This window comes from Bufo bufo, chromosome 11 (assembly GCF_905171765.1).
Source record: "Bufo bufo chromosome 11, aBufBuf1.1, whole genome shotgun sequence".
NCBI classification, from domain to species: Eukaryota; Metazoa; Chordata; class Amphibia; order Anura; family Bufonidae; genus Bufo; species Bufo bufo.
Genome location: NC_053399.1, coordinates 43,118,408 through 43,135,725, shown reverse-complemented (window position 1 = coordinate 43,135,725; position 17,318 = coordinate 43,118,408). Strand labels below are relative to the sequence as shown.

The following is a 17,318-nucleotide window of genomic DNA, read 5'->3' as shown; positions in this document are numbered from 1 at the left end:
CCCAGGAAACCCCTAGGCTCCATTCACACGTCCGCAATGTGTTTTGCGGATACACGGAGCCACGGATCCGCAAAACACGGAAAACGACAATGTGCGTTCCGCATTTTGCGGACCGTACATTGCCGGCACTAATAGAATATGCCTGTTCTTGTCCGCAATTGCGGACAAGAATAGGACATGTTCTATTTTTTGACGGAAACGGAAGCACGGATGCGGAAGTGCGGATCCGCAAATGTGGATGCGGACAGCACATTCCGGCCCCATTGAAAATGAATAGGTCTGCACCCGTTCCGCAAAATTGCGGAACGGATGCGGATCCATTTTGCGGACGTGTGAATGGACACTAACCGTTTCTGTAGGTCATGTATAAATTTATTTAATGGGGGTGTGGCACGGGAGGAGCCAGGTCAGGAAGTGGGAGGGGCCATGGTGGGTAGTGGGCGGGGTTAAGGGGCCCAATTCAGATTTTTGCTATGGGGCCCAGTGATTTCTATGTACGCCTCTGCCCTGAGGTAGGCAACAAACTAGCAACAGTTTGCTTGTGTACAGACTTTTATGCCTGTTTCCTGGTTTTGACCCTTTTCTACCTGACCTGATGTCTGTACTGACCATGAGCTGCCTGTCCTGACCTCAAACTGTTTAATGGATTTCTCGTACACTGCTGGCCCTGATCTCAGCCTGTCCCTGGCTATGGATTTTGCCTGACCCCTCGGTGCTCTGCACCGGTGTCTCTTGACCCTAGTGGGTCAGTAGTCACTTGAACAGAGACTACTACAAAAAGTAGCTGCCTGGTGGTTCCTCTGCAGCTGAGTCCAGATCCTTGTGAGGTGTTCAAAGGCTGAAGATCAAGGGGGCACTTAGATAATACCCTTAAAGGAGTTATAGCGTGATTAATATAAAAAATGAAAATCAGATATCATATAGTACATGACAATCTCTAAGATCGAGAATTTGGCATGGGGGGGGGTGCCATTTCAATTTTTGCCTCAGGCACCACAAAGGCTATGTGCTTTCCTGCCCCTGGCCACAAAGCACTGAGAGAAGGTGGGCCCAAGCTGAACTCTTGCACCAGGGCCTATGAGCCTTTAGCTACACCCCTGATTCAAAGTATATTTATGTGCATGTTTTCAGAGTGCAGAGCAATGAGCAGAGCTGAATACTTATTTCACATGATAGACATCTGCTGCATTCAGTGAAAAGGATTGGTGCATGGATTCAAAAGCGACTTCAAGAGAATGTGTCACCAAAATCTTTTCTGCCAGTTAAAACCAGATAGTGACACACATCCTTTTTTCTAACCTGCCTGTTTTTATTTTCGAATTGCAGTTTTTTTTTTCCTGTACATGATTATGGGGAAGACCTCTTGACTGAGATGTTGTTAACAGCATTTAGACATATGCTTTATAGGAGACACATGGGCCATAGACACAATGGATAGGATAGGACTCATTGACTTCTAGGGAAGAGTTTTCTAGCCATGTTCTGTGATCATCTACGCAGAGGTCAGGAGGGAGTAGAAAAGCTGTGATACCACTAGCAAAAGGATAACAATGTTTTGAATGTTTGACTTTCAGGCTCCATATCTCACCATACACTACAGCTTCGTACGTGAGACTACCATCATTTTATAGACAATCATCTTGACTATCTCATACATAAATTGGTCTTGGGGCTATTTAGCATATGATTAGTTATGAAGATTCTTGTCATGTGACTGCATTGTTACTGTTTTGCTCCTAAAATTTTTAATAATTTTTTTTATTTTGTTAGTATTTTGTAAATCCACCTTTGGCTTTCAACACTGCCTAAATCCTTCCTGGCATGCTCTCGATCATAATCAAGCATGTCTCAACCGAAATTCGTTCCCAGGTCTCTTCTACAGGTTCCCAATGTTGGTGCTTACTGGTCAACTGACTTGGGTACGAATAGAGCTTTTTCTTCAACTCTACCCACAAGTGTTCGATCGGGTTGAGGTCTGGGGACTGTGGGGGCCAATCCTGCACCTCTACTTCATTGTCATTGAACCATTTCTTCATCAATCTCTTCATGAGGGCTGTATGCTGGGAAACAGATCCCTGAAGCCTGCTGTGGACTGCCGGAGATAAAATGGCTAGCAAGGTGACGTGTCTGTTCTATGGATTTTTTATTGTGTCCATTAACAACAAGACTGTTATAAGTTGTTTTTCTTTTGCCTTTTGTGTGAATAAACACTGACATTTTGATTTAAGAACTTGTTTTGCTTCTGTACTGCCTCCGCTTACCCTGACTACCAGAGCAAATCCTCACAATACTCAGTACTCGAGTGTACGAAGTAACTTGTCTTGTATGATACTCATATATAGGTCAGCATTGAGACCACCATCAATCCTGGTCAAGTATCCAAGGCTTTTGGCTGTGAAACAACCCCATATCATCAGGCTTCCTCCACCGAACTTGACAGTTCCTTTTTAATTTCTTTATCTGTTAGCCCCCTTTTCCCTTGTTTCTTCCAGACCATTTGCACCCATCAAAGGCCAGTCTATTGACTTTCATCTCATTGCTTTAAATCGCCTGTTTCCAACCTTCTACTGTCCACTGTTCGTACTTTTTTGCAAACTCGAGCCGACTCTTCTTATAACGATATTGAAGTTGAGGCTTCTTCACCTTTTTTGGGCCACCATTCCAGACTTGTGTAATGCAGGTTGGGCGGTGCTTGCATGGACGTCTGTGATCTCACTATTACGAAGCATATGAGTCACCTCCACTCCAGTGTTTGTTTAGCCAGAACTGATAGACCTTGTGATGAGCCGACTTGTTGACTCTGATATTTTGCCTGGTTGTCCACCTCTTGGCTTTGGAATGAATGGACAGACTTAATTTCATATTCTTTCAACTGTCATGGCACTCATATGATGCAGTTTGGCAGTTTTCTTGGCCAAGATACCACTATCGATGAGCTGGATGATGCGGTTTCTCTTTTCTTGGGAAATCTTCTTCATGACTGCTCCTTGATTGGAACCACTGACCTTTCCCTTGGAAATCAACCGAATACCACACTGAGCTATTAGGGAATGTAAGAACAGGTTGTAATCTGTAATATACTAGAAGAAAAAGATTGTTCACCACCAGGAGCAAAACAGACAGTAACAATGCAGTTATATGACAAGAATCTGCATAACTAATCATGTGCTAAATAGTTGCAATTTATGTATGAGATAGCCAAGATGATTGTCTATAAAATGATGGTAGTGTCACATTCGAAGCTGTAGTGGATGGTGAGATATGGAGCCTGAAAAACATTCAAAACTTCAAAACATTGTTACCTTTTTGTGTACATACATATATGTGTGTGTATGTATGTGTATATATATATATATATAAAAAGATGAGCAGCACACAATTTGCAGAGGTGCAATCCCTTGGGTAGATCACGGACTTGATCCAATAAGTTATATATGTAGAAGAATCCAAGGCAGCACACGAATAACGGTGAAAAAAGTGGTGTTTATTCCCACATGTGCAGACAGCAACGTTTCAGCTCTCTCAATGGAGCCTTTGTCAAGCCATAACAATCAGTGCAAACTCAAATGTTTAAATAGCATACATGATTACTGTGTGAATTACATGATTATACAAAAAATTACATAATTATACAAGAATAATCTATGAAAAATTCATCCTGGTTACTCAAATGAGTGTCACATACTTGTAATGCATCAACTCCACAATTCATATTCATTATCACAGTTGAACAGTGTCCCCAACTCACTTAATTGTGATGTGTATACATAATTCATAATAATTACATTCAGGTGCCTGTGATTGTGTAATATTAAAAACATACGAGGAAAACTCACATACTGGAGGAGAGCAGGAATCACACGGCGTCCGGAAATTGCAAACGCGCATGTGCAGAACTTCATCAGTCCCGCGAGACCGTCAATGTTACACAGAGTTCAGAGACCCACAACCAAGATGGCCGCACATGAGCAGAAGCGATCTGCGCATGTCCATTCCCGTCCCAGGGCGGAATCAGCATAGCCGGTGTGACAGTCATGTGTCTTGTCACAAGGTGTAAACAACCCACCACGTCATGGACTATTTAGCGATCATACGCTGCAAATAATATATTTAATCATCTCAAAACAGGGGTCCAGCGGTTTATTCAAAAACAGTGGCATAAACCACCTATATATATTACCACCTCATCCCAATATTCTGCATTATTGTTTACACCTTGTGACAGGACACATGACTGTCACGCCGGCTATGCTGATTCCGCCCTGGGACGGGAATGGACATGCGCAGATCGATTCTGCTCATGTGCGGCCATCTTGGTTGTGGGTCTCTGAACTGTGTGTAACATTGACGGTCTCGCGGGACTGATGAAGTTCTGCACATGCGCGTTTGCAATTTCCGAACGCCGTGTGATTCCTGCTCTCCTCCAGTATGTGAGTTTTCCTCGTATGTTTTTAATATTACACAATCACAGGCACCTGAATGTAATTATTATGAATTATGTATACACATCACAATTAAGTGAGTTGGGGACACTGTTCAACTGTGATAATGAATATGAATTGTGGAGTTGATGCATTACAAGTATGTGACACTCATTTGAGTAACCAGGATGAATTTTTCATAGATTATTCTTGTATAATTATGTAATTTTTTGTATAATCATGTAATTCACACAGTAATCATGTATGCTATTTAAACATTTGAGTTTGCACTGATTGTTATGGCTTGACAAAGGCTCCATTGAGAGAGCTGAAACGTTGCTGTCTGCACATGTGGGAATAAACACCACTTTTTTCACCGTTATTCGTGTGCTGCCTTGGATTCTTCTATATATATATATATATATATATATATATATATATATATATATAATCACAAATACAGCAGCAGCACAGTCAGACCGCGTGCACTTCCCCACAGAGGCAGGCTTCTCCTCCACGATATGTACTCAACAAATGACGAGGCAGCACTTCCAGCTTTTGGTGATATAAACATTAGTGTTGATCACGAATATTCGAATTTCGAATTTTTATTGCGAATATAGGTACTTCGAAAATTCGCGAAAATTTCAAATATAGTTATATATATTAGAAATTTCGAATATTTGATTTTTTTCCGATTTTTTTTTTTTTTTTTTTTTTTTTTTTTTTTATCAGTACACATGATCCCTCACTGCTTCTAGCTTGTGGGCCAATAAGAAGGCTGCAATATACTTGACTTTAGGAGTAGTAGTGTTTGCGAATTTTGCTCTATATTCGTTTTTTTTGAATATTCGCTATATTGCTATATATTCTTGTTTTAGAATATTACGAATATTCGAAAAAACTAAGTTATAGCAATATAGAGAATATTCGAGAAAAATCGAATAGAGCAATTTAGCTAATATAGTGATATAATCTTCTTTGTCTAATAGTTGTAAGTTTAAAAATTCGCAATAAAAAAATCGAATCCGAAAATTTGAATTCCGAAAATTCGCATATTACACAATCATTACCTTTCCGATTTTTTGAGTAAAAAAAAAAAATCGTGAATTTTCGAATTTGCGAATTTTCGACGAATATTCTACAAAATATTCGCGAAATATCGCGAATTCGAATATGACCCCTGCCGCTCATCACTAATAAACATATATCCAGTGGATATATAAAGTCTACACACCCTTGTTAAAATGTCAGGTTTCTGTGTCAGGTGTATGCTGACTCCTATTTAACATGATTTTGAATGTGATTAATTCTGAACACGGCTACATCCCCAGTTATAAGAGGGTGTGCACACTTATGCAACCACATTATTTTAGTTTTAGTTTTTTCTTCCCTCCACCTAAAAGATTTCTGTTTGTTTTTTAATCGAGTTGTACAGTTTCTAGGTCACATTAAAGGTGGAAAAAGTTGTGAGATGATTTATATTTGTCAATTTTTTTTTACAGCACAGAAACCTGACATTTTAACAGGGGTGTGTAGACTTTTTATATCCTCTGTATATATAGATAATCATTGTAATCTAGCCTGTGAGGATGAGCAGATAACCAGTAAAGTGAGTTGTACATACCAAGAAGTGTCACCTATTATTAGACTTGAGGTACTTTCACACTAGCGTTTTTTTATTCCGGCAACGGAACTGCCTGCCAGATCCAGAAAGCTTGTTTTTACCGGATCCGTCTCATCCAGAATAACGGATCCGGTATTTAAAGATCAAAAGCAAAAATAGCTCCACCTTTGGTGTCTTGTGTCTGGTATTCACTTTAAAGGTTTTTTTCTGGTTTTCATCAACATCCTTTAAAACAATCATTTATAAAGGTACTGGGCCCCATAGCAAAAAAAAATGTTGGGGCCCCCCCGGATCTCCCACCCCCACATACCTCTCGGACCTCACCAACGCATTTGTGCCAGTGTAGGAAATGTATGAATCTAAATGTCTGTGTGTTAAAGAAGATTGTTAAATTGTACAGGGGTCTGTAACACAAGAAGGTGAAAGAACATATCGTGGGGTGTGTATGTGTATTAGACAGAAGGTAGGGATATGTATCTTGTGTAGTTTGGGTATTAGGGAGAGTAAGGGGTATGTATCTAGTGCTGATACATGTGTAGGTGAAGAGCCGCTCTGACATAATTCGTCTCTTTCATATTATAAGCTCCCCTTATGTATAATTTACAGACAGTTCTGAAGACTCAGGGGTGCTGGCAGGATTAGCCTCAGGGGTGCTGGCTTGCTTGGCCTCAGGGGTGCTGGCTTGCTTGGCCTCAGGGGTGCTGGCTTGCTTGGCCTCAGGGGTGCTGGCTTGCTTGGCATCAGGGGTGCTGGCAGGCTTGGCCTCAGGGGTGCTGGCAGGCTTGGCCTCAGGGGTGCTGGCAGGCTTGGCCTCAGGGGTGCTGGCAGGCTTGGCCTCAGGGGTGCTGGCAGGCTTGGCCTCAGGGGTGCTGGCAGGCTTGGCCTCAGGGGTGCTGACAGGCTTGGCCTCAGGGGTGCTGACAGGCTTGGCCTCAGGGGTGCTGACAGGCTTGGCCTCAGGGGTTCTGGCTCGCTTGGCCTCAGGGGTGCTGGCTCGCTTGGCCTCAGGGGTGCTGACAGGCTTGGCCTTAGGGGTGCTGGCTCGCTTGGCCAGGCAGAAGGAGTTTGGGAGACTGTGAGGCCTTTTTTCTCCAAGCTGCTCCGGAAAAAAAATATTTTTCATTACACCTCAGGTCAGACCACCAATCAGACCCCCAATGTTAATCAGACCTCAGCTAACAGCCCCAATAAGATCCCCAATGGTAATAAGACCCCAATAAGACCACCTATAACACCTCAGCTCAGACCCCAATATGAATGACCCCCAATCAGACCTCAGATGCCTCATAGCAGCCCCCAGTAGCCTCATAGCAGCCCCCAGTGCCTCTCACCAGCCCCCAGTGCCTCTCACCATTAGGCCCCTAGTCCCTCTCACCATCCCTCAGTGCCTCTCCATCAGCCCCCAGTGCCTCTCACCATTAGGCCCCTAGTCCCTCTCACCAGCCCTCAGTGCCTCTCCATCAGCCCCCAGTGCCTCTCCATCAGCCCCCAGTGCCTCTCACCATTAGGCCCCTAGTGCCTCTCCATCATCCCCCAGTGCCTCTCACCAGCCCCCAGTGCCTCTCACCAGCCCCCAGTGCCTCTCCATCAGCCCCCAGTGCCTCTCCATCAGCCCCCAGTGCCTCTCACCATTAGGCCCCTAGTGCCTCTCACCAGCCCTCAGTGCCTCTCCATCAGCCCCCAGTGCCTCTCACCATTAGGCCCCTAGTGCCTCTCCATCATCCCCTAGTCCCTCTCACCATCCCTCAGTGCCTCTCCATTAGCCCCCAGTGCCTCTCACCATTAGGCCCCTAGTCCCTCTCACCAGCCCTCAGTGCCTCTCCATCAGCCCCCAGTGCCTCTCCATCAGCCCCCAGTGCCTCTCACCATTAGGCCCCTAGTGCCTCTCCATCATCCACCAGTGCCTCTCACCAGCCCCCAGTGCCTCTCCACCAGCCCCCAGTGCTCTCCATCAGCCCCCAGTGCCTCTCCATCAGCCTCTAGTGCCTCTCACCATTAGGCCCCTAGTCCCTCTCACCAGCCCTCAGTGCCTCTCCATCAGCCCCCAGTGCCTCTCACCAGCCCCCAGTGCCTCTCCACCAGCCCCCAGTGCCTCTCCATCAGCCCCCAGTGCTCTCCATCAGCCCCCAGTGCCTCTCCATCAGCCCCCAGTGCCTCTCACCATTAGGCCCCTAGTCCCTCTCACCAGCCCTCAGTGCCTCTCCATCATCCCCCAGTGCCTCTCCACCAGCCCCCAGTGCCTCTCCATCAGCCCCCAGTGCCTCTCCATCAGCCCCCAGTGCCTCTCCATCAGCCCCCAGTGCTCTCCATCAGCCCCCAGTGCCTCTCCATCAGCCCCCAGTGCCTCTCACCATTAGGCCCCTAGTCCCTCTCACCAGCCCTCAGTGCCTCTCCATCAGCCCCCAGTGCCTCTCACCAGCCCCCAGTGCCTCTCCATCGGCCCCCAGTGCCTCTCACCAGCCCCCAGTGCCTCTCCATCAGCCCCCAGTGCCTCTCCACCAGCCCCCAGTGCCTCTCCACCAGCCCCCAGTGCCTCTCCATCAGCCCCCAGTGCCTCTCCATCAGCCCCCAGTGCCTCTCACCAGCCCCCAGTGTCTCTCCATCAGCCCCCAGTGCCTCTCACCAGCCCCCAGTGCCTTTCCATCAGCCCCCAGTACCCTCTCCATCAGCCCCTAGTGTGCCCTCCCCGGTATTTAAATCATTGGTGGGCAGTGCGCCCTCCCCCCGCCCTTCCCAGTATTAAAAATCATTGGTGGGCAGTGTGCCCTCCCCCCCTCCCTGGTAATCATTGGTGGGCAGTGTGCCCTCCCCCCGCCCTTCCCAGTATTAAAAATCATTGGTGGGCAGTGCCCCCCCCTCCCCGGTAATCATTGGTGGGACATGCGCCCCACCCTCCCCGGCAATCATTTGTGGGCAGTGTGCCCTCCCCCCGCCTTTCCTAGTATTAAAAATCATTGGTGGGCAGCGGCAATTCCCGATCGGAGTCCCAGCAGTGTAATGCTGGGGCTCCGATCGGTTACTATGGCAGCCAGGATGCTACTGAAGTCCTGGCTGCCATGGCCAGTTACTCTGCAGAATACTTACATGCGCTGTGGCCGCCGGGTGCTCCTTCTTCTTGTAACTCACAGGTCTGTGCGGCGCATTGCTTATGCTTATAGCAATGCACTGCACAGACCTGTGACGAGTTACAAGAAGAAGGAGCGCCCGGCGGCCACAGCGCATGTAAGTATTCTGCAGAGTAACTGGCCATGGCAGCCAGGACTTAAGTAGCATCCTGGCTGCCATGGTAACCAATCGGAGCCCCAGCATTACACTGCTGGGACTCCGATCAGAACTGCCCCTGCTGCTGCCACCAATGAATTTTTGTAATCCTCAGCTGGCAGCCCGGGCCCCCCAGTGGCATAGGGCCCCATAGCCATTGCTATGGCAATCCCTACGCCACTGTGAAGGTAGCTCTAAGTTTGTAATGTGTTTCTTTTATCTTTATTGCTCCTATCTTCCATTTTGGGCTGTGGACACATGATCATGTCCATGCAGCTCTTTCCTATGTCTGTGTGATGTTATGTCCATGGGTGTGTCAAAGAGGCAGTGATAGGGGAGTGTCTATGTAAGTAACTCGGTGGGAGGAGCTATAAACTAGCCAGGCCTTGTTAGTGGCAGTGATAGGGGAGTGTCTATGTAGGTAACTGGGTGGGAGGAGCTATAAACTAGCAGGGCCTTGTTAGTGGCGGTGATAGGGGAGTGTCTATGTAAGTAACTGGCTGGGAGGAGCTATAAACTAGCTGGGTGTTGTTAGGAGCAGTTATAGGGCAGTGTGTATGTAAACAGCCAGGTGGGAGGAGACAGAAGAAGTGCATCATGGATTTGGTTGGATACAGTACCAGGAGCGTTTTCTAAGTATGCTCTGTGACCTGTTCAGAGAGGGCGATTAAGTGAGCTATGACCAACTCTTACTGTGAATAGGGGATCCTGTGCTACCTATTTATAGATGTTACCTTTCATTGCAATCCTACATGTGATGATAGTGAGATTACTTCTGAGAATTGATCTCTACAGAACAGGAAGTGTCAGGCTATTATGAGGCTGAGCAGCCAAAGTTAAAACTGAACAATTTCAGATAGTAGAAAAATGGTTAAAACAAATGGTTAAAAATGAGAAACAAAATAGGACATTTTCTGATGACACTCACTGCTGCTTTTACTTTACCTGCAAGGGCGAGGTCCACATTGAGGTAAGCGACGGCCCGATGTCCTAACATTTTTCCCAGTTCCTGTCAGAACATTTAATTTTTGACATGTCATTACGCTAATGACATAAGAAAAATGCGTCCAAGAAACAGGCAACAAACTTCTGACAATTGGTTGACAAAACTAATCCACCGTACTGGATTTTTCATCCAGTATTTAAAGATCGTCTGGCTAATGGCCGGTTGTAACCAAAAACAGACAATTTCTACTCCATTGTTTTCTCCATCTGTGTACAGATTGTCACTAATGTTAGTAATACTCCTCTTTATATGACCAACCTTCGGTCGGTTGACTAGTGTCAGTCTAATGTCTATACATTTACTGGAGAAAAAAATAAAGTTCTTCTGTTAAAGAAAGAAAAACCCACAATGGTCATTGAAATAACTTGAAACTGACAAAGGTAATAGATACAAAATTTACTGAAAATCAGACATTGGTTTTGAATTGTGGTTCAACAGAATAAAGTGGGGGGGAAATGCCCCTGCGTCTTATGGGCGAATGCTGCCTTTTTACATCGCAGACTGCGATGTATCAGCTGGAGGGGGAGGGAGGAGGGGCCGGTGTCATGCAAATGCAGCGGGGCCGGTGGGGTCACTGTACTCCGGCCCCACCGCTCACTCACTTCCTTAATGCCTAAACATTTTATAATAATAGCTTTAATTGACGTTCCGATCTGATCCCCAGCCCCACCTGTACTACCGTACTTACTAAATGTTCTGTAGCAGGCAGAGCAGGGCGGGCGGGCGGCCGGAACTCACTGACATCACGTGCCCTGCTCTGCCTGCTACAGAACATTTAGTAAGTACGGTAGTACAGATGGGGCTGGGGATCGGAACGTCAATTAAAGCTATATTATAAAATGTTTAGGCATTAAGGAAGTGAGTGAGCGGTGGGGCCGGAGTACAGTGACCGCACCGGCCCCGCTGCATTTGCATGACACCGGCCCCTCCTCCCTCCCACAGGATTAGCTATGGTATATTAGGGCATCTGTGGATGCCACTATTATGGGGTGGGGGATATGTGGATGGCACTGTTATGGGGTGGAGGATCTGTGGGTGACACATATATATATAGCAGTGCCATCCACAGATCCATCCCCCATAACAGTGCCATCCACAGATCCATCCCCATAACAGTGCCATCCACAGATCCACCCCCATAACAGTGCCATCCACAGATCCCCCTCCATAACAGTGCCATCCACAGATCACCCCCCAATAACAGTGCCATCCACAGATCCCCTCCATAACAGTGCGTCATCCACAGATCCCCCATAATAGTGTCATGCACAGACCACCATTGGTTCAAAACCCACCAAAAGCACACCTTTTGGTTAAAAATTTTTTTTTTCTTATTTTCCTCCTCAAAAACCTAAGTGCGTCTTATAGGGCGAAAAATACGGTAATATGATTTACATCAGGGCTCATAGAAGAACACTTCAGAATGGTCCAGCGCTTTGCTCTTAGCCATTCTTAAATGTTTTAGCTCAGTGTTTTGGGTCATTATCCTGTTGGAGAACCTGTGACAGACCAGGCGTTCTGACACTGGGCATCACATTTCACTACAGAATGCCTTGAGTCTTTAGACTTCAGTGTATCCTGCACAGATTCAAGACACCCTGTGCCTTATGCAGCAAAGCAGCCCCAAAATATAACCAAGCCTTCTCCATGTTTCACAGTAGGTACAAGGTTCTTTTCTATGTATGCTTCATTTTTGCATCTGTGAACATAGAACTTATTTTATTTGCAAAAAAACTTCAGTTTTGTCTCATCGGTCCAAAGGACATTCTCACCAAAGCTGTGTGGCCTGTCAATATGCATTTTGTCAAATTCCAGTCTAGTTTTTTTATGATTAGCTTTCACTAGTGGTTTCCTCCTTGGTCGTCTTTCATTAAGTCCACTTTGACTAAGACAGTGATGGATGGTGTGGTCTGACACTAAGGTACCTTGACCTTGGAGATCAACTCTAATGTCCTTGAAAGTTCTTCTGGGCTCTTTGACTATTTGTATTATCTGTCTCTTCAATTTGTCATTGATTTTTCTCTTGCGGCCACACCCAGGGAGGTTAGCTAAGGTCCCGTAGACCTTGAACTTTTGAATAATGTGCAATTGTATTAACAGGAACATCAAGCTGTTTGGAGATGGTCTTCTATCCTTTACCTTTAACATGTTTGTTGATAATTTTCTTTCTAATCTCCTGAGACAACTCTCTCTCATTAGCTTTCTTTGGTCCATGTTCAGTGTGGTACCCACCTTCATACCAAACAGAACAGTGACTACTTTTCATCCCTTAGGCAGACTGATTAAAAGTTTAAAGACACCTGTGATGCTAATTACAGAAAAATCTTAGTTTAATATGCCCCTATGGTCAAATTATTTTTAATATCTTCTAGGGGTACCGTCAGTTTTGTCTAGGCTAGTCCATTCGTTTTTTTATTTTTATTCTGTTGAACCACAATTCAAAAGCAATGTCTGATTCTCATTAGCTGATTTTTAGTAATATTTATTTATTACTTTTGTTAGTTTCAAGTTGTTTTAGTGACCATTGTGGGCTTTTCTCTCTTTAACAGAAGGGTACCAACAATTTTGTCCACATGTGTACATTTACCCTACAGCAGCCATTGCAGGGAAATGTCTTATTATATAGAGGGCAGTTTATTAGCAGTTCTTTGCTTTGGCCCACAGAAGCAGAACATCCATCTGTTCCAACAGAACATATGGACAGGAATTTTCCTCGTGACAAACCTTATAAATCTAATTATGAAAATAAAATTAATCAAAATTGCATTGCCAAAATTGCTCCAATTGATGAATCCTGCCTTATATTGGATCTCAACACTATAAGCAAAAAGTATTTAGAGGTACGCAAAGCCATCATTTTCAGATTTTTTTTAATTCTGGGCCTTCTAATTCTTTTCTTGAACCATGAACTTCCTTAAAAATCATCTGTACCTGTTTCAATTCAATATACCTGTTAAAGTCACATTATCAGGACAGTGAAAATCTGCTAGTGACATGGAGTGGGGGAATTTATCAAGCCATTCCAGTCTTCAACAAGCCGCAAAATAAGGCATTTCTGAGACATTTTAGGACTTTTTGCATTTTTACACCACTCACTGCAGTTTTTAAAAGTGTAGGTGGAATAGTTGATGTAAAGTATTTCTACTAGAAGTTATGAATTAATTGCTCTTAGCCTTCCGTAAGGGTACAGAGGGGAGGTAACCAGTTGGGGGGGGGGGGGGCACAGACTGACTCTATCCAATCAGTGCTGCCGTTTTCTGACTGTGCAGGTACACACCGCCAACTGGTTACCACTTACTGGATTTATCACTGGGACTTTTTGAAAAAGTCTGTCATAAAAGCTACTCCAATGGGGAGGGGTTAGTGTAGAAAACTGAAGTTTTTTTGTTTTGGAGATTCCTAGACAAAAGTGTTTAAAAGATGAGACAAATTTAACAAAACGTGTGTCGTTCGATAAATTTGCCACAAAGTATGTCAATGCAGACACAAGAAAACTGACTTAAAATATTACACTCATGATAAATTCCCCCATGGTGTGTACCCCTTGTGGAACATGCACTACAGGTTGAAAATCCTGGGTCTAGATGGCGATAAGAAGGTTTAGGTTGAGATCAAGACTATGTTTACTAGTAAATGAAGATTAGGTCTAGGAAACTTACTTCTACACTTTCTGTAGAACCAATAAGTCCATATTCCTCTGCTCCCCAGCTGCAGAACAGAATGGATCTTCTTGGGCGCCAACCTGTGTCAAAACAATGCAGATATTTCATGTAACATGAAGATAATAAATTTACATCATCTACAAAAATGGCTATGGTATATGGTGAATATATACAAATCATTATGAGTGAATTTAAATAAACGTTAAGGAAGAAACAAATATGATATTTTTGAGGAACTGCTTAATGAGCTCATTTGGTTTGGAGATGTCTTATGAATAATATATTGTGGATTTGTACTCAATATTCTAATATATATATTATAATTAAAGGCAAAAGTGACTGTGCTAGCAGAGGCTAACGGTCCATTCACACGTCCGTAACATGTTTTGCGGATCCGCAAAACACAGACACGGCAATGTGCGTTCTGCATTTTGCGGACCGCACATCGCCGGCACTAATAGAATAGGACCTGTTCTATTTTTTTCGGGGACGGAATTGCGGTCCCGGAAATTGTGCTGCCCCATAGAAATGAATGGGTCCGCAATTCCGTTCCGCAAAATGCAGAACGAAATTGCGGACGTGTGAATGGATCCTAAAGCTGGAAAGTCCCACTGAGATATAAGTTAATAAATGAACTAGTATGCAGTAGGTTTCCAGAAATAAAGATATGCCACTGGCTCTAGTGATTGTAAGAATCCATTATAAAACCTCTATAGAGAGAGTACAGTATTAATAAAGAAGGAAATGGATGATCCAGCATGCTCAGCAATGTAGTCTGGGGGCAGCTATATCACACACTTTTTAAAGGGAACCTGTCACGTTGAACATGGTATCTAAGCTACAGGCAGCATGTTATAGAGCACGCGGAGCTGAGCAGATTGATATATAGATTTACTGGAAAAGATTCAGTAAAACCTGTATTTTATACATTTAAACTCCTGCTCATTCTGGGCTTTGAAATACAGGAGGCGGTCCTATCAGTGATTGACAGCTATCTCTGTACACACAGTCATAGAGGGAAGGCTGTCAATCACTGATAGGACCGCCTCCTGGACTTCAAATCCCAGAATGAGCAGAAATGTAAATGAATGAAATACATGTTAAACTGGATCTTTAAGCAGAAAGCTATATATCGATCTGCTCAGCTCCTCCTCTTCTATAACATTCTGCCTGCATATTAATTTGCATTTTCATGGTGACAGGTTCCCTTTAAACTACAATCCAACCAGTCAACATGAATGAAATCCCTAAAATGAATAGCCAGTTTGGCCTACTAGAATTTTACATAGACATGTACATAGACTTTCACAGACATGTAAAATGTTACGTTATTGATTTTTGCTAAATTTCAGCATAATGAGTACATTTTACCCTAAATCAGTTTTCTTCAATCAGTGGCAAGGCAGCCATATGTGACTGTTAATATTAATATTAAGTCTTTTAACCTGATGAAGGGGACCTGAGTATCCCCAAAACACGTTGTTTTACCTGATGCACAACATTCAATAAAGAAGAACCAATTTATCTACTCTAGTGGTGTCCAACCATTTTTCGTCTGAGGGCCGCACTAGACATGATATAAATTTCACGGGCCAGAACCAGGTAGCTTTGCCAGAAAGAAATGCAAACACTGTGAGGGGGCACATATGAGCATTACTATTGTAAAGGGGCAAATATCTGGGCATTTTATCTGTGAAGGGTGCACATCTGGGCATTACCACTGTAAAGGGGGCACATCTGGGCATTACCACTGTAAAAGGGTCACATCTGGGCATTACCACTGTAAAGGGGTCACATCTGGGCATTACCACTTTAAAGGGGTCACATCTGGGCATTACCACTGTGAAAGAGGTCACATCTGGGCATTACCACTGTGAGAGGGGTCACATCTGGGCATTACCACTGTGAGAGGGGCACATCTGGGCATTACCACTGTGAAAAGGAGCACATCTGGGCATTACCACTGTGAAAAGGAGCACATCTGGGCATTACCACTGTGAAAGGGGGCACATCTAGGCATTACCACTGTGAAAGGGAGCACATCTGGGCATTACCACTGTGAAAAGGAGCACATCTAGGCATTACCACTGTGAAAGGGGGCACATCTGGGCATTACCACTGTGAAGGGGGCACATCTGGGAATTAACACTGTGAAGGGGGCACATCTTGGCATTACCACTGTGAAAGGGGGCACATCTGGGCATTACCACTGTGAAAGGGGGCACATCTGGGCATTACCACTGTGAAATGAGGCACATCTGGGCATTACCACTGTGAAAGGGGGCACATCTGGGTATTACCACTGTGAAGGGGGCACATCTGGGCATTTTGTAGTAGTAATGCCCTCTGTGCCCCCTTCACAGTAGTAATGTGCTCTGTGCCCCCTTCACAGTAGTAATGTCCTCTGTGCCCCCTTCACAGTAATAATGCCCATTATGCCCCCTCCATACTAATAATGCCCAAATGCCCATTGTGCCCCCTTAATAGTAATAATTCCTTATATGCCCCCTTTACAGTAATATGCCCTGACACACACAGCACAGTGGGTCTTTTTTTTTTTTTACTGAAGCAGCAGCAGGCTCAGCTCGGCTGCAGTGTACACTACAAGGCACACAGCAGTTTTCAGAAGGACTAGAGAGGAGCTGGATCGAGCGAGTGGCTGCAAAGATGGAAAGATTTTTCCTACCTGGAGGAGGGCGAGCTGTGGCCGGCGGCAAGCACAGAAGTGAAGTGAGATAGGTGTGCGCACACTTCCTGACTCAGAGCACACACCCTACTTCATAGGCTGATCCCCCTGCTGCGGCCCTGCCCACGTGACCTCCCCTCCTCTGTCTGTCACTGCTGGCTGCGCTCATCCCGCCTGACCATTCAGTTAATGATTCAATGGCAGGCCGAGATGAGCGCTCACACATAGTTCGCTGCCTGATGCCGGCGGCACTGCACGGATGGGCATCACTGATCTACTCCATATTTGTCTTGGCTGGTGTTTTTTAAATCAATAGGGGGAATAATTGAGGGATTTGAAGAAATAACTTGAGTCCAGACCTTCAGATGAAGTTCAATGGCAGCTTTACTTGAATAAACGTTTCTCCAAACAGTTTCAGGCTTTGTCTTGGTTCCAGCAGGGTTTAGCATTAAACTGGCAGGCAAACTCAACTCTGCTCTATCCTTCTCTCACTCTGCTGTACTGACAAGGTGACTTGGTAACTTGGCTTCTTCTTTTTGCTGCACTTCACTTTTTAGTTGGACTTTTCTTCAGCCAAGGAATAGGTTAGAATCCTGGCAGCTCCAAAATGGAGTCTCAACCAGCCCAAACCAGAACTGCCCCACCTCCTTTTGGT

General features: G+C 44.8%; 1 protein-coding gene across 3 annotated transcripts in view; it reads right to left on the bottom strand.

Annotated features, from left to right (window-relative positions):
* LOC120981848 (N-acetylated-alpha-linked acidic dipeptidase 2-like) overlaps positions 1-17,318 on the bottom strand; it is a 156,009-nt gene that overhangs the window by 39,306 nt on the left and 99,385 nt on the right. For all 3 annotated transcript variants that reach the window (XM_040411611.1, XM_040411612.1, XM_040411613.1), the window contains 2 exons: positions 13,975-14,057; positions 10,255-10,318 (listed from right to left, as the gene is read on the bottom strand). In XM_040411611.1, the coding sequence (XP_040267545.1) occupies positions 10,255-10,318; positions 13,975-14,057 (147 nt within the window). The remainder of the gene's footprint in view (positions 1-10,254; positions 10,319-13,974; positions 14,058-17,318) is intronic.